Source organism: Sarcophilus harrisii, chromosome 1 (genome assembly GCF_902635505.1).
Source record: "Sarcophilus harrisii chromosome 1, mSarHar1.11, whole genome shotgun sequence".
Taxonomy (NCBI): domain Eukaryota; kingdom Metazoa; phylum Chordata; class Mammalia; order Dasyuromorphia; family Dasyuridae; genus Sarcophilus; species Sarcophilus harrisii.
Genome location: NC_045426.1, coordinates 5328774 through 5351087, shown reverse-complemented (window position 1 = coordinate 5351087; position 22314 = coordinate 5328774). Strand labels below are relative to the sequence as shown.

The 22314-nt window shown below is 48.1% G+C and overlaps 1 protein-coding gene across 1 annotated transcript in view; it reads right to left on the bottom strand.

The window, feature by feature from the left end:
• GLI3 (GLI family zinc finger 3) overlaps positions 1 to 22314 on the bottom strand; it is a 247667-nt gene that overhangs the window by 155812 nt on the left and 69541 nt on the right. The window contains exon 3 of the mRNA XM_003762657.2: positions 4375 to 4617. Within this exon, the coding sequence (XP_003762705.2) occupies positions 4375 to 4617 (243 nt within the window). The remainder of the gene's footprint in view (positions 1 to 4374; positions 4618 to 22314) is intronic.

Sequence of the window (22314 nt, the reverse complement as noted above, 5' to 3'; positions counted from 1 at the left end):
GAACCAAAAAAAAAAAAAGGCTCAGGGTGAGACGTTTTTTGGCCTAAGACAATTTAAAGGGTCATCAGGATACAAGAGGTCTGTGTCACTGGATTGAGACCAAGTCCAGAATGCAGCAAAACCAGCAGAGTTTCTTGGAGGTTGCCATCATGGCAGCTACAACAGGAGCCGTCAGAACAGAGATGGTCAGGGGAGTCAGACAACTGGTCAGAAAGAGACCACAGCGGCCCCTCTCCTGGCACTGGATGACTGACAATCCCATTTCTCACACCAGCTGAGTTGCAATTCCAGAAAAGAGAAGAGTCCTTGTGATTGGTCACAAGAAAGCAAAGGGCCTGGTTTCACTTCATCGGGTGAGCAGGGATCTTGCAGGGTAAAAACCAGAGCACAGACCAGGAGAGCAATGATCATCTCTCTTCTGGATCACATCACCTGGGAAGCACCAAAAACCCCAGAACTAGCTCTGAAAACAGCAACATAAAAAAAGCCTGAAGCTTTGGACAGTGCCTCATCAACCAAGCCAGTAGGGTCCAACACTACTATAAAGTTCAAAGCCAAGAAAAAGGCTGGGAAAATGAGCAAACTATACAATGCTACAATCAAAGCCTGAAAGGAAAATGCTAATTGGACCCAAGTCCAATAAGAAATCCTGGAAGAAGAAAGTGAGAGACAGAGACAAAGACAGAGAGACAGACAGAGAAAGGGACAGAGACAGACAGAGAAAGACAGAAAGAGACAGAGAAAGAGAAAAACAGTCAGAAAGAGATAGAGAAGGAAACAGAGACAGAGAAAGTGAGACAAAGACAGGCAGAGAGAAAAAGAAAGACACACAGAGAGACAGAAAGAGACACACAGAGAGAAACAGAGAAAGGGAGGGAGAGAGAGAGAGACAGAAAAAGACAGAGAGAAATACCCAGAGACAGAGAAGTGGTAGAACACAAAATGGGGGAAAATGAAAATGATGCAAGAAAATTATGAAAAAAATTAACAGCTCAGTAAAAACAAACTAAATAAAATACCTTAAAAACAAAATTGATCTAATAAAAACCCACAAAAGTCCACAAAAGAAAAGAGCCCGTTAACAAGCAGAATTGGCTAAATGGAGAAAAAGGTATAAAAGTTCACTGAAGGAAGTCATTTCTTAAAAATTAGATTTGAACAACTGGAAGCAAATGATTTCTATGAGATATCAAGAAACAATAAAATTAAATTGAAAGAGCAAAAAAATAGAAAAATATGTGGAATATCTTATCAAATACAATTGATCTGGAATATAGATCAAGATTCTTAAATTATTTTTTTAAGAATGATTGTACTACCCAAAAGTCATGATCAAAGACAGAATGAGAAAGAGAGAGAGGCAGGGACAGGGGGGAGGACATTTAAACATCATATTTCATGAAATTACAAAGGAAAATTACTCCCAATATTTTAGATTGAGAGGGTAAAATAGACATTGAAAGAATTATCCAATCACATTCTGAAAGAGATCCCAAAATGAAAACTCCCAGAAATATTATAGCCAAATTCCTGAGCCGTCAACACTGTGGTTTTGTTCCAGTCTGTTCACATCAATGATGGGACTTTCCATTGTTTTGGGGTCACTTGCTGTCTTTTGAGTAATGCAAAGTGATCCATAATTTACAGCCATATGGCACTGAGAAGATTCTAGGGTGAAAATGGATGATTTGGGAACCACGTAGCAGCTTCGGATCAAGAGAAGCCTCTTGATTTCTCAAGGGTGAGCCAGCATTCTCCTCCTCTTGTGGGATTCTGGGCCTGGCTCACTGTGTCTGTCCAAGGTATCGTCCTAGGGAACACACTAACCCCCCAGACTGCCCAGCCAGCTACATATCACAGAGGTGGACAAAGAAAGGAATTGAACTGTGATGGGTTTTGTTTAGGTATGAGGGAAGAACTCCCAGAAATCAATGCTGCTTGGAAATAGAATTCTGGGCTCCCTCCCTCCTCGAACATCGGGATTCTTCTTATCTGTATATATACTGCCCTTCACAGACTCTCACCCCAGTGGGAGATCAGCTCCTTGCAGACAGGGACTGGTCATTCCCAGCACTTCCCACCTAGTAGGTGCTTAATCAAGTCTGTTGCTACTCAATTTCCTTCTCTAGAAATCACTGCAATCTAAACAGGGATTGTTCTGCATGGGATTATTTAACAAGGGTCCTCCAGAAGGATGTAGGAGCAAACCATTCCCATCAAGGACTTCCCTATCCCTGTAATTCTGCATATTTATGCTCCCTCATAGAGAAGATGATTGAAAACACAAGTGCTTCTGAGATTTTTCTCTCTGTCTTTTCTTATTTTAAAGAATATACCTATTATGCTGCTTCTACTAAAGTCTCCCTTTGATGCTTCCTTTTGGTAGAGGTGGGCATGAAGTCTCGGAGGGTTTGTCCCACCTAGGAAGGATGGGGGCCATCCCCAGAGCATGGGACTCACTCAGAAGCACCAAGAGGTGCCTGACCCCGGTTTGCCTTTATTCTCTTAGCTTCCACTCCTACATCCCCCACTTACTTCTTGGTTCCATAAACTTGAGAAAATTCTTCTCGTCATGACTTGCGATCACCACTATCAATGCGATTTTGAATCATGACAGAAACCCTACTATACGTGACCCCAGAAGCCCTAGGGCCACGATCCTAAGTTACTGCTCCCCTCCATGTCAATGAGCGGGTTGCACTAGAAAGCCCCTCGGCTCCCCCAGTTCTGCCTCTTTGCCCCTCTTCTGGGTCAGACTGTCCGGGAAAGGCTCTGCTGCAAGGGATCCCGTGGGAGCAGAGCCAGCTTTGGGCCAGGACTGAGACCTCCGTCCTCATACCAGCTCCTGGAAAAGGCCTTTGCCTCCTCTAGGACTCCCCTCCCCAGTCTGTAAGACCAAGAAGAAGGCCCTGGGAATGGGGAGCCCTCGTTCAAACATTTTATGGCTGGATTCAAGTTCCTTCTTTCCTTCTGTAACAGGAGCCTGACTCTCAGACCCAACCGAGTCAGGATTCTCTGGCCCAAGCAGAGAGGTAGCATTCAGGGGCTGGGATCATCCCCATCGCTTTTTCCTCTCACCCAAACTAGCACTATTAAAAGAAATTAATTGACTTTCCATCTTTATTAACAATCCCACTCTGTCAGGGGAAAGAAGCAATTGGTGAGCCTCACTTCGGTTGTGCCGGACCCTTTGATCTGCACCCTGATGAGGGAACATTCCCGCATGTTCCAAGTCCACTAACGAAGGGATGAAATTAGCTTTTATCCCAGGCACTTTCTTTAGCAAAAAACAGGCACTAATCAGCTGTCCTCCCCAATCAGTCATCTGGCTAATGACCTTTTGCCTCAGAACACTAAAATTTCTGAATGCTGAGGAGGAAGGCAAACCCCAGCCAGCCCCTCTCGGCGGGCCTCGGCGGGTCTCGGCGCTGCATCTGGAGTCGGCGACAAGGAGGTTAAATGGCAAAGCTTCATCTCAGGCTTGGTGATAAATCTACAATATACAAGCCCCTGCTTTGACGCCTCAATGTGCACTCCATTAGCCCCCAATGAATGGAGACCTTTTAATTAGAAGCAGATCCTCCTCCCTCCCACCACACACACACACACACACACACAAATGCAAACGAAAATCTTACTTATTGCATTTTGCCCTGAGAGAAAATAATTATCCATCTGCATTTAGATTGTAGTGAATTTCTTACTCTTTATTAATATATGAAAAGGAACTCAGAAAGTTTAAAGCTATTCTCAATTCTGACAGTAGCCTCCGAAGGGGAAAACCATCCCCACAATCAGTGACCTTCCATTTCTAATAGTCTGCTTTTCCCAGGAATAAATCTATATTTTCCTCTTTTCCCTACCTCATGAAATAACATTTTATTTTACTTCCTTTCCCCCTCCTCCTTCTTCCTTTCTCCCTCTCCCTCTCTCTCATAATCCTAAAAAGCTCCAGTTATCAATGGGAGTGATTTTTTTCTCAATTCTTCCAAAGGAAAGTCCCTGGTTTAATGATGGCCCCCCCTAACAATCTCTCCTGCACACGCAGAACTCCCCTATATATTACAGCCATTCTGATTAGAGTTAGAGGAAAGACTTTGAATTAACAACAGATGAGCTAGGCTCTTGAAGCCTGAAACCAACATGGCCCCCAGTGTTTTGGAGACTTAAGGAAATGCCTTCCTTTAAAAAAAAAAAAAAAAAGAAGTGGGGAGGAGGAATTAGGAAAGGGAAGAAGCTAAAAAGAGAAAGAAAATGCTTAAAGATGAAAGCCACTCAAAGGTTTAATCCCACAGGTGACCCCAATCATGCACACTTCCACTTGGACATCCCCCCTCACTTGTTGCAGGCCTGGAATGGGGATCTGTGACTTACGGTAATGAGGCTCCATGTAGCCATTCCTGGGGTCCATGGCAAACACCGTGCCTCGATATGGCACCGAAGGCTCTGCGAGGTGGGGCAGGGATCCATGGATCTCCTTCTTTATCAGCGAGGCCCGCTCCTCACTGGACGTGGAAGGCTCCTCGCTGATCTTCCCGAGCCCTTGCCCGCTTTGGGGCTGCATGGCCACTGCGTTTCTCCTCTCTCGGGAATAAGTCTGTACTGGACTTTCATCCTCTGTGGAGGGAAAAAACAAAGTCTCCATCAATCCACTTACGATTCCATTGTTCTCAAAAATTAACCAAGACCCTCCCCTTGTCCTGATGTCTTGTCTTTGTTCAGTTTTGGACAGGACGGGAAGCTGCAAGAAGTGGGGTGCCCGTGCGTGTGTCTGTGCTTGTAAATGAGCACAAAGTCAGCAGAGAGGGCAGAAAGGACAGAATTCGGATGCCATCTGACAAGTTTTCTTTTTACTACTGAATTATCAAGGGATGTTAGTAAGTCACAAAGTAGTTAAAACTAGCTTAAACATGTTGTGTGTCTTATCACCTGAAGGACCCCAATAAAACCTTGGAACACTCAACTAAATCCCTAGAGAGAAATCAATATGCCCAAGATCCAAATGTTCACAGCTAGTCAAGTAAGGGGAATGAAACTCCTGAGTGACTCCAAACCAGTTCTAGTAAAACATGGCTCCCGCTGGATCTTTCCAAAATAACTCGGTTCCACATTTCTGAAAAGCCAACATATACTTTATCAATATGTTGGCCAGGTGTGCTGAATTGTCTTCCCTTTTCTTCTTCTTTAGTATAAAGGATGGATATTCAAAAGAGACAGAGATATATTGGGAAAAGTAGATAATGAAAAAACTAAGGTAATCAATAAAAACCTATTTTGCAAAATGGTCAGCACTCACTTGGGAGAAGTCTGGTTGGGTAACTTGCCAGCAGGTCAAGAATTAGAGGGAATCAGGAAAGAAAATGCCCCCAGTAGGAGCTCTGGGTACAAAGGAAGCAACTATAGCAAAAATTTGTAGATAATATAGTAAGTAATATTTGGGGTATCTGTGAAGAGGAAAGGGAAAGGGAGTGGGAAAGGGAAAGGGAAAGGGAGAGTAAGAGGGAGAGGGAAAGGGGGAAAGGGAAAGGGGAAAAAGGAAAAGGGAGAAAGGGAAAGGGAAAAAGGGAAAAGGAGAAAGGGAAAGGGAGAAAGGGAAAGGGAAAGAAAGAAAGAGAAGGAAAGAAGGGAGAGAGGGAAGGAAGGAAGGAAAGAGGGAGGGAGAGAAAGAGGGAAGAAAAGAGGGAAGGAAAGGAGTGAAGGAAGGAGGGAGGAAGGAAAGAGGGAAGGAAGGAGAGAGAGAGGAAAGAAAGAGGGAGGGAAGAAAGGAAGGAGGGACAAAGAGGCTAAGTGGTCAGAAAGGAGAGCATGGACATTCATCCCAAAGGAACATCGATGCAGCACCTTCTGTGTGCCCTTCCAGCACTAAACTGCTTTCTTGTCCCTTTCACAACCACAAAAACCCAAAGCAATCCAACGACCCTTTATGACAAGACTAATGGGCCAAGCATTAGGTGTTAAACTGGGTGTACAAACCCAAAAAGGAAATAGTGCCTGTTCCTAAAGAGCTTCCAAGAGGCAAAGGTGAGGAGAGCGAATGTCCTGCGGATGATGAGCTGTCTGGGAAAAGATCTCGTGAGATCTTAGTGAGAAAGATCTTGTACAAGGAATACCATGTAGGACATGCTGGCTGAAATGGAGTGCTAAGAGACTAGAGTGAGCTGTCTAGGAAGAGGAGTGGGGCCAAATTGTACAGGTGTTAAAATACCAAAGAATCCATGTTTTATCTTGGAAGCAACAGGAAACATTGAAGCTTCCTGACCATGCAGGATACGTGGATTTACCCCATATGCCAGCATAAGGCTCAGATCTGAATCTCCCCAGTAACATGCACAAATGTGCACTAGACACTGGGGATAAAAAGCCAAACACCCACAAATGAAACAGTCTCTGTCCTCAAAGAGCTTCCAGTTGCTAGGCCTGCAGTGAAAGATGTGTACAAATGCAGATGTGCCAGATGTTCCAGTTACCTTATCCCCTCCATCACCTCTGAGCCAGAAACCTTGCCAAGGACCCTCCCCTCATCCCACCCCTGAACCAAGAACCAGCTGCCACAACCTTGGCACAGCCTGTCCCTGCGTGACCCAAAGGTGGCTAAGACATTGCTACAACCACACGTTAGAGAGACAACTTGGAAGGTAAAACCAGCCGCCTGTTCAATTAAAACCTGCAACATTGCACCCAAGTCCCCCCTCGTCTCCGGAACGCTCGCTAACGGTACTCCCTAGCCGGACGCCATATCCTGGCACAAGTTAGACAGTGGGTCCCACTCTGCTAGGAAACTGTTAATGGGGAGAAAACAGTTATGGTGCATCTGGACAAACATCAAAAATCCGACATCTGCGCCCATCCCCAAACCCCGGCTTTGGTACAGATGAAAGAGAAATGGGTCAGGAGCATACCACCGGCTCATTAATTGATCCAACAAGTTTCTCCAGCAGGGTTTGTATCTGTCTCCTCCAGAGATCAATGCTCTCCCCCTCTCCAAACACATAGTATTCAGCTTTTGGGATGGGGTTTCATGGCTAATTCAACACTGTGTGCAATGGAGAATAAAATGGTAAACCCCAAAGAAGTACCCCAAGAAATTCCTAATAACTCTGGATCAAAGATTTAGAGCTGGAAGGGGCATTCAAGGTCATATAATCCAAGTCCATTATTTTATAGATGAGAAAACTGAGGTCCAGAAATATAAATGATGTGTCGAGGCTCATACAAGATGGATTCGAACCCAAGCCCCTACCTATTTCTACAGCTCCATGCTATCAATTCAATTTCTAAAACCCCTGCTATGTTCCAAGTACCATGCTAGATGTTGTGAACAAAACAAAATCAAAAGAAGGAATGAAAGCAAAAGACTGTTCTCGAGGAGCTAACATTCTAATTCACCAAACGAGAGCTTAGCTCAATACCTGGCACATAGTAGGTGCTTACTACTTACTCCCTTCTTTTCCCTACTGGGATAGTCAATACCTTAGCACAGTTGGCTAATCGTGCCTCCATTCCTGACTAGCTGTGAAGCAAACTAGTTAATATTTCCCGACCTCAGTTTCTTCATCTGTTTAATGTGGATTAAAAAAAACTTCCATCTTTACCCGACAATATTATCATGACACGAATGAAATAATGTCCCAACTATGTTTTTTGAGCCTCCGGGTATTACAGAATTGCAAATTGTTGTTACTGTTATTCTTTATTATTATCTTCATCATTATTATTAATCATTAGTGATGTTATTAAATTATAAAGAGTGTCATCACTCATGTGTCATCTCAAGTGGAGAAGCCTGCTATTCAAATGGAGATGGAGGGGCTTAGCTCCATAAGCAAAATGTTTTCATGGTCTAGGAGAACTTGTGGCACACCCAAAGGGAACTTCAGGTACAAACTCCTACAGCCCACTCCCACTTCCTCCCTCCATCCATTGCCTGAAAGTCTGGGTTGCATCTCAGAGCCCTGACCTCCCAAAGCCCAGGAGAGGGAGCTTATTGGAAATCAACAGAAATCTTGGCCACTCTTCCCAGGAGGGGGGAGTGAAAGAATAAGAAATAAGTTTGTAGACTCCCCCACCCCCTTCACCTGGTAAATGGGTGACAGCCTCTGAATGCACAATGGTCTGGGCTTAGATGTGAGGCTGCAGATTTGCTGACTCCTTCAAACAAATCGTGAAACATTATTGTCCCATTGTTTTGGGCAGTTCTCTATTCCTCCAAACCCAATAATTAAAGGGATAAATTACTAGTTTAATCTGTCAAAGAACTCGAAAGAGGGTCTGGAATTGGGGAGCATCCCCCCCCATTTTAGCATATTGATTTCTTTTAAAAAGCTATTCAAGTAATGCTTTGTATTCACTTTTTTTATTTTAAGAAAGACAAATCCACACCCCCTTTTCCATCCTTCTGGTTAACGCTTCCAGGCATGAGTTTACATTTGGCCTTAACAAGCTGCAGAGTCAGGGGGGTTACAGTTCTGTAAAAGTGAAAGGGTTTCTAACCCACTCAAACTTATATGAGGTTTTATAAAGATCCTTATATAATCGGGACACAGCCAGAGTCAGATTTTCCACTCATTTACTCTCTGGCTCAAGACTTTTATGTCAGCCTTCAACCTCAAGTGAACCCTCCCCAATGAGGTCCCACTCTCTTAAGAGAGAGGTGTGTGTGTGGGGGGAGTGTATTTCTAGAGAACATAGTAAAGGAATAAGATGGAGAAGGTGGGGGTTGACCCCAGAAGCAGCTTCCAGGCTGGGTGGATGGGTTTGGACAAGCTACATCTGTCTCCTCCCGCTTTTGAAATGGGTTTCAGTATTTTCATCCCGCTTCCAAAATGAACTTTTCCTACGTCCCAAGTGAAGTCCAAGCATAAACTTAGCTCCTCAAAGGTGTAAATATTTATGTGACAATTCAATAGGTCTGTACTCAGCCTCTCTCAAGATGGGTATTAGGAATCAAGTTTCATCACTTGAGGCTGACCTCTAGCTTTTGTTTTCCGTTGGCGGCAGGATTTTTTTTTTTCCTTTTCTTTTCTTTCATTCTGCCCTCCTCCCTCCCCCCCCCCTTTCCCCCTTTCTGTGATTGCTTCTGGAGAGAAAGAAACCCAAGTTCATTTTTTTAAAGGTAAACCGCCTTCTTCCCATAAAGAAATCCAAAGTGTGAAGGGGGAGGCAAGTTCTGAAAAGAAACCATAAAGATACAGGGTCTCCCGGAGAAGGTGTTTGTTTTGGCAAAGGCAGGGCAGCCGGGCGGCCGTTCCCCCGGGTCCCGGAGTCGGGCTATCTGGATAAACTTAGGGCAGGAAGAAGCGGGGATTCCAGATTCGGGGGCAGCCGAACGAGGCGGGGAGGGCAGGGCTGGCGCGCGCTTCGCCCGCTGCTCTGGAGCCGAGATGTTTTTGATGGAAGCGCGAGGGAAAAACTTGACAGAGCTCGCCCTGTGGAATACAAAGCAGCCGCGCACTGAAAGCCCTCTCTATCCGCGCTCCCGGGGAAGCTTTCTGGGCCGGAATTCTGCCCGCTCTCCAGCCCGCGGCAGCCACTCCAGCCAGCCAAAGGGCGAAAGCTGTCTGGTCTCGTTCAGTCGTTCCACCGAGCTCCAGGCTGAGCGCGGACAGGCTCCGCGAGCCGGCGTCATTGACAGAAACAGACTGTCCACCATGGCAACAAGTGGGAGGCCGGTGGCCCCGTGTAAGCAAACAGCCCGCTTCTCCGGCAGCCTGTGCCAAGGCGGGCCACTGGGACTGCCTTGTTCTGGGGCTCGGGGACTGCACTCCAAAGGGAGAACGCCGCTTTGCCTTCCCATCTCGGGGAAAAACCACTTAAGGCTTGTTCCTGGCTCCCTCCAGCCCTCCAGCCCATCCCTCATTCCCTCCTTCCCTCCACCTTTCCATCTCTCCATCCCATCCCTCCCTCCTTCCCTCCCTCCATCCTTCCATCCCTCCCTCCTTCCCTCCCTCCATCTCTCCATCCCAGCCTTCCATCCTTCCCTCCTTCCATCCCTCCCTCCATCCTTCCATCCCTCCCTCCATCCCTCCATCCCATCCTTCCTTCCCTCCTTCCCTGCATCCCTCCATCCCAGGTTCTCCAATGAGCCAGGGCATGGGAACGGCCCCTGAGCCTCAGCCTCTTCTCCATTCCCAAGAGCACCTGGCTAAACGTTCCAAAAAGGAGGCCGCCCTCGCTCTCTTCCAAAATGTCTTTTCAAACTTTCAAGCACGTGATGTTGTTGTTGTTCGAAGAGGAAAAAGTTCCGTGAGTCACTGAGTCCCGACCTGTCTGATGGGAGCCGAGCCCATCCTGGGAGCAGGGACCGCTCCGTCCCACCTTCCGAAGCCCGCCGTCTGCCCATCTCCCGACCCCGGAGCCGCGGCCATCGGGCGGCGGTTTCGGGGGCGCCCCGAGCCCCGGGCTCACCGAGCTAAGCCGCGTGACCCTCACCGGGCGACCCCCCCCGCGCCCCTCCCCAGCCCGGGCCCCCCGGGCGGCCGGGCCCTACTTACAGCTCGGTCCCACCAAGCCCCGGCGGCTAGACGGGCTGCGCGCGGACGCTGGGCCGGCTCATCCCGGGCGGGACGCGGCGGCGGCGAAGGCGCCTCGGTCGCGGGGCTCAGCCTGGGTCTGCGGCTCCCTCCGAGAGGCTGCGCGGCTCCCATTAGAGGAATTAAGAGCGGCTGGGGCTCTGCTAACTTTAACGAGCTCATTAGTATTCTGGCGGGGTGCGGCTTCCTAGTGAACTCTCCCCATTGAGGCGGCCTCTCTCTAGGAGCCGGGGTCAGGCCGCTAATCATTAAATCAAACTAATGTCACCCTATCACAATCGGCCCCCGAGAAGGAGGGTTTATTATTCCAGTTTATGCTAAATAAATGGGGGGGGGGGCGACAAACGGTCTCCCGGCAAGGTCAACAGCAGTTTCAATTACAAGACAAACTTAACAAGAGTTGATATAAACCGAGCGGGCTGTATTGACTTAAGAGCGGCCAGTGTCCCCCGGCCGGCCGCCTTGTATAGGAATGCACGCTGGGGAAAGAAAGGCAGGGTGGGGGCGGGGGAGATCGGGAGGGGCGGGGGAGGTGGGGGGGGGGGGCTTTTCTTTGGCAGCCTCGGTGAGTGCACAGAGGCTGGCTGCTCATTCACGTTTCCCCAACGAGAGAGCTGCTCAGCTCAATTCACCCGGCACAAAGGCTGAGGCCCAGACCTCAATGGACCCAGGGAAACATGTTCAAAACTCGGCTCTCTATTGTGACTGAATTTCTTAACATCTTTTCAAAAAGCGGAGAATGCCTTGAGGCTAAAGGAAGAAACAGGCTAATGGTGAATTGGGAATAGTGAGCAAATTTCAGAACCCTTTCCTCCGAGCTTTTGAGGTTGAAAGCAAGCTCTCGCCTTTCAAGTTTCAAAGTCCTTTTTCCTCCTGCAGTGTCACAGAAGGATTTGAAAAGAAGGTAATTGTGCTCACAGTCTCCCTGATCAGAGCTTACGTTTTCTTTCTGGTATTTCGGAATACTCCTCGCAATAATGGTGCGCGCAGCTCAATCCCTTCCCGGCCTGCACTCGCCTATTGCTCATTAAGTGAACAATTGATAGCATGAAATGCCTTTTATGTGCAAGGTCTGGATGTAAGATAAGCATTCTCGTCCCCTGCATTTGGTTTACTAAGGAAACTCTCCATCATTAAATTACAAAACCCGAGTCAGAATATCGGTCTTTCCCAGAAAAGTAGCTCTGAGCTTGCACAGAGCCAAAATGATGGGGGCAAGAGGGATGTGCCGGCTCCTTTTTTCCCCCCCTTAGAAGGCCTGCCGGCTTAAATACTCGGATCGCTTAGAGAGAGAGAGCTGGAATAAAGAGACCAGGGGGCCGTGGGGAAGAGAGACTTGGGCCCGGGGAACTGGGCAATCGGCGGCCAGAATGATGTCACCCGCTCGGCAGCCGCCTCCAACTCGGGGGCCCGCGGCTGCCTGTCACTTTGGGGCCACCCTCCCGCCAGAACCCCCGCCCCCCAGGAAGAGCGCCCAGGGAACTTGGGCCACCCTCCCGGCAGAACCCCCCAGGAAGAGCGCCCCAGGAGCTCGGGCCACCCTCCCGGCAGAACCCTCCTTCCCTCAAGAGCCCCAGAAGCTGGGGTCACCCTCCCGGCAGAACTCCCCCTTCCCTCAGCGCCCCAGGAGCTCGGGCCACCCTCCCGGCAGAACCCCCCTTCCCTCAAGAGCCCCAGGAGCTGGGGCCACCCTCCCGGCAGAACTCCCCCTTCCCTCCGAGCCCCAGGAAGGCGAGCCTCGGGCGAGCACACGGATCGCAGCGCCCTCCGTTGGAACCCCCCCTCCCCCGCGGCCCCCCAATCTCTGGGTGCGAATCTGTGCCCGGTTTCTCAGGCGCGGGCCAGAGCTGCCAGCAGTTTCATAGGATAAGTCAGTGGCAAGAAGGCTCCAGCACAGAGAGAAAGCTCCCGGGCTGAAAAAAACAAAGTGAGATCAGAGGTTTGGAGCTGGAAGGGATCTGGGAGCTCATCAAGTCACAGAATCACAGAATTCAAATCTGAACCTGTCAGACAACGGGTCCCCGCACATTTTCAAAGAAACCCCCTCCATAATATAGCTGGAAAATGGTCAACCAGGCGCAGGGAAAGGAACGAGCCTGCATAGAAAGCCTACTGTGTGTCAGGCCCAGGATTAAACATTTCCTCTCCTCACAACCACCCTTTGAGATAAAACAGAAGTCAAGTGACTTTCCCAGCTAGTGAGTGTGAGATTGAACTCACACGACTATCCACAGCATCCCTGCTTGAAGACTTCCAAGAAAAGCAAACCTTCTAGCTCCTAGGGCATCCCATCCCATGTCTGGCTAGCTCTAATTGTTAGGAAGAACTGTTATGTGGTTTTTTTTTTCCTTTTCCCTGACATCAAACTCAAAAACGTCAAGTCCCATATCATCTTTCCCCTTCCCATTATAAGTTTGTTTGCATTTTCATTACTGTCCTTGTTGCTATTTTCCCATTCTTCTCATCCAGTTGGATGATATTCATATAGAAATAGTCTTAAAATAAATATTTGCTCTTTTTCTTTTGTGTTTAATCATTATTATTAATAAGCACTTATTAGGCACTTACTATATGCAAACATTATTCTAGGCACTGGGGATACCAAAATGACATCAACTCTACCCTCCAGGCTCTTCCGTTCACATGTTGTATCTGCCCAAACTTTCTTCTTGGGTCAGTTTGCTGTTCCAGAAACAAAAGCTAATTTGATCACCCCCCCCCATACATACACACACACACACACAAAATTAGTTTCACTAGGAAAGGTAAGGGTCTTGTGAGGTCTTGTGGGGTATATGTGATTCATGCAACATCTTTACATCTTCCATGCAAATGTGGCCTTCTCTAGAGGTCTCACAGAAGGTCTCAGCCCCAGATAGAAAATTATTCTAGGAGCAGCAAATGTGATTACTGGGCAGCTGAAAGGTGGAAATCCCCCTCTTTCTGTTAGTCTGCTAAAGAACAGGTAGCTGTGACCCCAATTGGCCATCTGGCTTTTGGCTTCCAAAGGGCAAAGGGCAGCCCTTTGCCAAGCTTGGTACCGGGGCACACATCTTCACTTTGGATCCGTGTTCACTCCACTCTATCATAAAGCCCAGGGGTGTAGAGGGCAGGGGAGAGAGATTGCAGGGAGGGTGCCAAGGACTGGCAGATAAATGAATATCTCCCAGATATCTCCCTCTGACCCCCCCTTCACAGCCTGGCAAACCCTGGCTGCATTTACCAGGATTCACACCCAAGTAAGCAGAGTGTCTGTGCTTGAGGATATTATCAGAAATGCCAAAGAACATCCAGGCCGGCCTCACCCAACTCTTCTCACTCTTCTTTCTAATTTTATTGACGTCTTTTGTTTGTCTCGTTGTCGTTCCCCTATATCGCTCAATCCGACCCCATTCCACAAACCCTTTTTCCTGATTCAGGCCATCAGTTAAGCCTGATTCAGGCCATTATTTAAGCCAAACCATCATTTCTAAGGGTTCACTCCCTTCTGCCCCCACACTCCCTCTCCTTCGACCAAAAGGAGGTATTTTCTGCTCAGTGTACTCAGAGGCCATGACAATTATCCAATTTTGCCCATCTTTAACGTGATGTTTTTACTGGCATAATTCTAAGTACTGGACATCACTGTCCTGGTTCGACATCGCCTCATCCAGATCTTTCCTATTTTCTCGAATTACTCATATTCATGATTTAAGGCACAATTCCAGAAGGGTCCTTTCAATATCTCACAGCCATTCAGGCATCCCCCTCCCCGATCACCGAGGGAGGGGGCACCCCATTTGTTCCGGCCCCACAAAAAGCGAGATGGAAGCTTCTATCTATGCTCTCAGCAGCTTTTCAACTAAAGCGAGATGGAAGCTTCTATCTATGCTCTCAGCAGCTTTTCAACTCTTCCAGATGGAGACCATCCAGTCGTCTTGGGGAACTAGGTGGCCCCCATCCAGCTGCCCTTAATGAAGGTGAAAGAGCCCTTCTCTCTAGCGGGCTGGACTGGGCAGGCCTTTCCTGGTTTGAGTTAAGGCTCTAGGATGTTAGGCGGCTTCTTCCATTAGCCAGATATTAGGTTGTTAGTAACTGCTTACTAGGAGAGAGCTAATTAGTCACATCAAAGGAACTACAATAAATTCCCAGGAGGGTCAAAAGAAAATTATTTCTCATCTGCTTAATAGCGCATTTATGCCTATCTGTGAGTAACAGTCTCATTTAACACTTAGGCATTCGACATGTTTAAAAAAAAAAGAACTAGCAAGTGTTCAGTGATTTTGTCTTTTATAGGCAAAAAATTAAGTTTGTCTCTTTCTGTATTTCCCTCTCTGTCTCTCTGTGTGTTTCCTCTGTCTATCTCTCTGTTGCCCTATCTCTGTTTCTGCTTATATACATCTCATTCTCTGTGTGTCTCTGTCTCTTTCTTCTGTCTGCCTGTGTTTGTGTCTCACTCTCTGTTTCTGTTGCTTAATTTTCCCTAAAAAGAAGCATTACAATTCTAGTCTCCCGGCAGAGAGAGCAGTGTCCAGGTGACTGAGTCCCTGTCCAGTGCAATGAGCCTGTGTGTGTGTGTGTGTGTGTGTGAGCGTGTGTGTGTGTGTGAGCATGTGTGTATGTGAGTGTGTGTGAGCATGTGTGTATGTGAGTGTGTGTGAGCGTGTGTGTGTGAGTGTGAGTGTGTGTGTGTGTGTGGAAGGACATCATCATTCTTTTGGCTTTCTATATGCCAGGAGCTGGCCTGGGAGAGCAGCAGTTCGTCCGGGCCTTGGTTTCCTGCAATAACCCCAACCACCAAAGTGCCTGAGCCTTTCTACCATTTTAAAATTACAAGAGTACACTCAGAGTTAAATGGTCTCATCTGGAAACACAGGCCCACTGCTCTTGCTTTCCAAGTCCTTTTAATGAAACGAGCGTTGGAATATGGGGCTGTTGGGGGCTTAATGAAGCTCTCGGCTCCATTATTATTCCAGAAATTAGACCCTCCTGGGACGTATATTTAAATATCAAGATAGTGTTCTCATGGTTTGGGAGTTGGCTAAGGGCACAAGAGTCAATTTCCCAACTACCTTCCGATGGCCTTGGAGTTCAGAAGGACCTACATTCAAAATCTCCATTCCACCACTCAGTGGGATCTTGGATAAGTCCCTGTCTGCAAGTCCTGGGCCCAGGATACAGATATAAAAGCCAGGCAGGTTTTGCCCTCTGGGAATTTACATTCTGACGGGGGTGACTGCACGTAGTGGAGGGTGGTGGCCACAGAGGGACGTTCTATTTTGGAAAGTTGCAGGGAGGAAAGTAGCCGGAACCCCCTTTTCCATTAGCAATGGCAAAATTGAATAGATTATGGTAAGAGAGCTCCAATTTGAGAGAGGGAGCCTGTATGGCTGGGAGATGAGGGAGAGAGGAGTGGGGAAGGGCTGGGACATGAGAAAGGGAGGAGGGGGAAAGGGCTGGGAGATGAGGGAGGGAGGAGGGGGACAGGGCTGGGAGACATCTGGAGCCTCTCAGATATAGTGGCCATGGGCGGCACTCACCAATAAGGGCAACAGGGCTGTAGGGTGGACGTTCCAGAGCTGAAACATTAATACTGATGACCACAATAATAAGAACAACTAACAGCATTTACATAATGTCTTAAGGTTTGTAAAGTGCTTTACAAACATCGATTCACTTGATGCTCAGAAGAACCCTGTGCATTAAGTGCAGTTACGATCAATGAGGTTTTTAAGGTGGAGAAACTGAGGCAGACAGAGGTTATGTGACTTGCTCAGATCACACAGTGCTGGGTTCCAGATCTGAAGTCAGTTCTTCATGACTCCAGGTCCACAGCTCTATCCATCATTCCCCCTACTGCCTGACACCCTCCAGGACATGGTTTCTAGTCCAAAGGTACACTTAATCAGTTTCTTAATCTGTAAAATGGGGACATATGCCCTGCGATACCACCCTGTGAAGCTGCTGTGAGGGTAAGACATTTTGTAAACTCTGAATACCTCCTCACAAGTGACTTGGCGTTATTGGAATACATACAGCTGTTGTGATGGAGAAGCAGGGTGAGCTTCCCAGGCTTAGGAAAAACCTTGGTCCAAAGCCTTCCTCCATCCCTCTAGGGCAGCTCCCTAGCAGTTACTCAAGTCAGAGCCGAGGTCCTCACAGGGGCCGTTCACATACCAGGATAGCACTCCTCCAACATGATTTATTTAAAAAAAAATAATTTAACAAGCACCACCTCTATGCCAGGTGCAGCCATGGTCAGGGTTTAAAATGCAAAAAGTAAAAAAAAAACATACCCCCAGGGAAGTTGGCAGGGAGGGGAATTGTATAACACTTTCACCCAAGGAAATTTGCATTGAAGGGGAGAAAGCACAAAGAGAGAAGGAGGGGATCAGGAAAAGTCCCAGGAGGTGAAAGGATGGGAGTGGGACTGGGAAGGGAGAGCAAAAGGGCCCCTCAACAGGACCGCCCGGGCAAACATACAGAGGCAGGAGATGGAGGCTGGGTTTGGGGGCTGCTCGCCTTGGCAGGAAAGTAGATCATAAAAGGGAGACTGGATCCAGATGGTAAATGTTCTCAAGAAAAGTGTGGAAGCTTCTCTCTCCTCGCCAGTCTTCAACAAAACCAGCAATTCAACAAACTATAGACATACACATATATAGTATATACATATGAATATAATATATCTAAATATGCATACAAATATATACAAATGCATATATTTTACACGTATGTGTGTGTGTGTACCCAGGCTCCAATAGAGAAGGGCAAAAAAAATCTCTCTTCACAAACTGCAGAATCTCTCGTTATGAATATGAGGAAACCCAGGCTCCAATAGAGAAGGGCAAAAAAAATCTCTCTTCACAAACTGCAGAATCTCTCGTTATGAATATGAGGAAACCATATTCCCTCATATTGAACAGCAAATGCCCAATAAATAAAGACTGGATGAGTAAGTGGCTGCCGCGCCATGAGCCGGGGCCATTCTGGTTCCTCTTAAATTGGATTTGAAAGAATTCCAACCAGAGTCATTCTGTAGAAAATCCTGTCCCCGAACAGAGATTGAGGGGTTACAGAATGAGTTTCTCATCTGGAGCGGATTATTTGGAGCCAGGACCCCGTAGGAGTGGGAAGCCAATGAGAGAAGCAAAGTACAGACTCTCAGAGCTCTGGAACGAGAAGGCATCTCTATGACCAATTAGTCCAACTGATCCCTGGCAGAAAAAGATCCTCCCACTCCATTGCATGAAGTGATCATCGGCCTTTACTAGAAAATCTCCCCCCCCCCCCAAGTGGGAACTCCTGGGGCAGTGCGTGCCATTTCTGGAAGGCTCTAAACCCCAGGAGTTTTTCCTGTCATTTGCTTTCCTGTTTCTGTGACACTGGCCCCACGACTTCTGTTCTGCCTTCTGGAGTCAGGCTAGTCTCCTCCTGCCTCCAGCCCGACAGCTCTTCAAATGCTTCAGCCTCAGTGGTCTCTGCGATTGCCATTGTCTTATTCCACAACATGGAAGCTCGTGGAGGGCAGGGACGGTCGCAGATAACACAATAACTGGCACAGAGTACGAGCTTCCTGGATGCTTGGTCAAAAAATTAAATTATTTGCAATTTGCAATTTTTAAAATTTTTATTGTTTTCTTGTTTGCTGATCGTACGTGTGCATTCTTTTTTTAAATACACATTTCTTTATAAATCATGTTGGGGAGAGAAAAATCGGAACAAAAGAGAAAAACTATAAGAGAGAGGAAAAAAAGAAGAAAAAGAAAAAGTGAAAATCACATGTGTTGATATTCACTCTCCATATTTGCAGTCTTTAAAGTGGTATATAAATGCAGTTTATGATGACACCTTTAAACAACTTAGTAGCAGAAAAGAGTTTTGGATCTGGCAGGAAAGGAACTGGATTCAAGTGCTGGTTCTTGCACTTACTGGGTAAATGGGGGGAAGACACTTCCCATCTCTGGGCCTCAGTTTCCTCATCTGTGAAATGGGAGACTTGGACCAGCCGACCCTCTGCTATGGCTTTGGGCACTGGTCCATCCTCATAACGATTCTTATTCTCACTTAATCATTTCTACCCCTCCTCAAACCTGCCCTTTCTTATGCCTGCACTGCATGCTCCACTTAAGTACTAACTTTACTAAAACCATTATTTTTACATGGTCTTTTGGGGATCATTTTGCCTGAAAGTGCTTGGGGTCCCACTTAGTGGCAGTTCTCTCCCCCAGACCATGAGAGAAGCATATGGCTTATTGAAAGGGCGAAAAAAACAAACACTCACCGGGGAGCCACCAAACTTGGACTCTTTACAAACACACGGGATCCCCCACTTACTGCTTGGGACCCTGAGCCCCTTCCCTGGGATTCACAAAGAATGGATCCTGTTAGCCAATAAAGGAAGGCTTCGAGAGAAGGAGACCTTCTCCTTGGCTACAGATGATTATCTCATTATAGGGAATTTTCAAACTTTCTTTCTGGGACAAGAACAAAACCAGACTGCTTCTTAAAATGCACTATAGGAATCTTAACAGTTCCTAAAAGCGCCAGTAATATTTCCATCGCTACTGTAGTAAAACTCACAAGCTTTTTTTTTTCAATTTCCTTTCATGATAAGGTATGTAATAAAAATACAACAGGGCTTCATTTAGCCAAAAAACTGAAGCAAGAAAATGAAAAGACAGCTAGACACTAATAACTTAGGGCTTCCTACTCCAAAAATGGGAAGGAAAGGAGGCATAGAGGAAGGGAAGGAAGGAAGGGAGGGAAGGAGAAAGGAAAGGAGGAAGGAAGAAAAGAAGAGAGGAAGAAAGGGAGGGAGGAAAGAAGAAAGGAAGGAAGGAAGGGAGGAAGAAAAGGAGGAAGGGAGGGAGGGAGGAAACAAAGGAAGGAGGAAGGAAGGGAGGAAGGAAGGAAAGGAAAAAAGAAGGAAGGAAAGGAAGGAGGAAGGGAGGGAGGAAAGAAAGAAAGGAGGAAGGGAGGGAGGGAGCAAAGGAGGAGAGGAAGGGGGAACTCATTTCCAATTCCTCATCAGGACTCTTCATTGCTCATTCTCTTCCTCTTCCAGCAGCCTTCATTTTGGGATGGACTTCTCTGCCCTTCCACTGTACCTCTTTCTCTCTGTTCATCACTCTCTGCCTCTGTTGCCTCCTTTTCTTTCTGGGGTGGCCTCCCTTCTGGAGACCTGCCCACGTGGGCCATCCTGGCAGTGCCCCTGCTCGGGCAGCCCCCTCTCTGGCCCTTCCCTTCACTGTGCTGGGTTGTTTTTCATTTTCCATGAGAATATAAGCCCTTTGAAGATGGAGTCTTTCAGCCGGCTCCTATCTGCCTCCCCAGGGCTTGGCCCCCGTGTGCAGAGTGGCAAGTATCCCAAGCTGTCTGCCAGCCTTGCCCCTCCCTGTCTCGTGGGTCCTATCCCACGTGCCCTTGGGTCCTTTTCCCGGCTCCCTGTCACTTGTATTACTTCACGCAGGTTGGTCCAGAAACCCTTGTGGTCCTTCCCTTGGGTGGGGCCCCCCTTGACAGTGAGCTCTCCATGGCGTTAGAGCCCCCATTTCCTTTACCTCCCCCCCCCGGGAGGCCCTCCATGGTCACCCAGAGCAGGGCTGGGAGCCCTTCGGCAGAACACGGCCCCTTCCCCACCAGAGCCTGACTGGGGCTAGGGTCACGGCTAGTTTGCATTCTCCCCCGACCCCCTCTGGAGTTTGTTTCCCCCAGCTTGGCTCTTTCACACCTCCTCCCTAATGAGCTTCTCATTAAGTGCGGCCCCGGAGGAGCTGCTCCCCACCCGCGAGAAGCCACGCTTGATTAGCTCGGCTCCGCCACTTCTGGGGCTCATGATGACTCCCATTTCTGTGGGGCTCAGAGAGGTCACAGAACTGGCCGGAGGTCACCGAGCTAATGAGCAGGATTCATGCCCAGCTGTCCTGCCCCCTCCCACCCTCCCTCCCAGTGCGCTCCATCAGGCAGGTGAGCTCTTTTTCTTTCGGTGTCCGTCACAACAGGGTCATCTCACCTGTTGCTTTACTGGTGTCTCCCTGGGCTTTGGGGTGGTCTTCAAAATGGTGAGAAAGGGGCAAGGAGGCCAGGGACCTGAATTCGAATTCTGACTCTAGTCATCTAAGCTCTCCAACTTCCTTCTTTGTAAAGTGAGGGACCAGATGAAGTGACCTTAAGGGTTGTTTCCAGTTTGAAATCTTTCAGTTAAGAGAGACTGAGGGCAAGATCAATGTTCATCTCTGTCATGGATGCTCCGATTGAGTACCAGTGCCTGGTACACAAAGGTGCTTAATAAGTGTTTGCTGACAAACAGAAGCCGGGAGCTATGAATCAGGAATAGGGGGCTTGTCCCAGTCACTCACAGAGCTGGGAGCGACTCCAGGGGTCTAGTCCAACCCCTTTATTTTATAGAGGAGGAAACAAGCTCCCGGAGGGGGACACGACTTCCCCACAAGCTGAGCTTCTGACTAGTTCCAGGTCTCTTCCCACCATGGCTCTCTCTCCCTCCTTCCTTCTCCTCTGGCTGGAGAGGAGGGCAAAGCCAAGGGAAATGCATGTGGGCACCAGGGCCCTCTCCTACCCTACTGTTCTCTCACGTCCTGAGCACCAGGAGAGAGGGCTCTCAGCTCAATGACCCCAGGACCGCCCTGCAGCACTGCACACAGAAGGTGCTTAATAAATGCTGGGAAAGCTGTACTTGGAACTCCAAAGACAGGGACTGCTTTCCCTGAGGTAGACCAGTTACTCATGGCCATGCGGGCTGGCAAAAGGGAAGCTTCCTGAGGGCGGCTGCGGTCAGTCTCTGTATCCCTAGAACCGGGGCATTCTAGGCCCTTCAGAACTATCTGTTGCCCCTACGTGTATTTAAAGGACTTGGGTTTAATGGTAGGATCTCACGGAGCAGCCGGGTAGCCCAGTGGTTGGAATCAGGAAAACCCGAGTTCAGGTGTTCGGCCTGAGTTCCAATTCTATTTCTGTCAGCACTGTGGAGGACTCAGTTTCCTCATCTGGAAAAATGAAGATAATCCACCTCTTCTTATCTGTGGGGCTGATGTAAAATGCCGTAAAAAACACCTGGAGCTATTTCCAGGACCCAAGGGGAGGAGACCAGCTGCCTGACCCTGAGGGAGACGCAGGAAGAAGCCCCCACTTCCCTCTCCCAGGAGCTCTGAGGCTCTCTCAGAGGCTCCCCCGTGGCCTTCCCGCTGACTGAGGGACCTCGCCCCTAACTCTCGCCAAGTCGTCTCCAGAGAAAAGTGGGCACTTTCTGGGGAGCGTGTGCTGGATCCGCTTCTCAGCTTTTCTAAAGGGAAAATGTTCACACATACCTGCTCAACTCACAGTGGTCCCTCCTAATTTGCCTGCAGAGTAGGGGAAGGAAGAGACCTCCCAAAATGCCCCAGAATCTTGGGAACGGACAGGACTGCATGAAAAAGCAGCTCCAAAAGTCATTGGGAAACCCTGGTGGCCCAACAGGCTGGCCAGGTGGTTGTGTCCAGAAGCGATCTGGGTGAGTGAGGTCAAGGAGAAAAGAAAGGTCAGAGGATGAGCCTTGGGGTCAATACACAGATCTCTAGGTGGGGAGGGGGAGATGAGCGTGTGACCGGGTGAACTTGGACAATTGGGGCTTGGCCAAACTGTTTCGAGCTCTAATGAGGAACCCCTTGGGTCCCCAGCAGGGAATTAAAGCACTCCCTTCGCCTCTTCTCCCTTTCGCCGCCCAATATCTAGAAAGACATATCAACACTTTTTGCTCATCACATCCCGCCCTTCTCATTTCTCCACGATTTGGTCTCCGGCTGAAAATGGT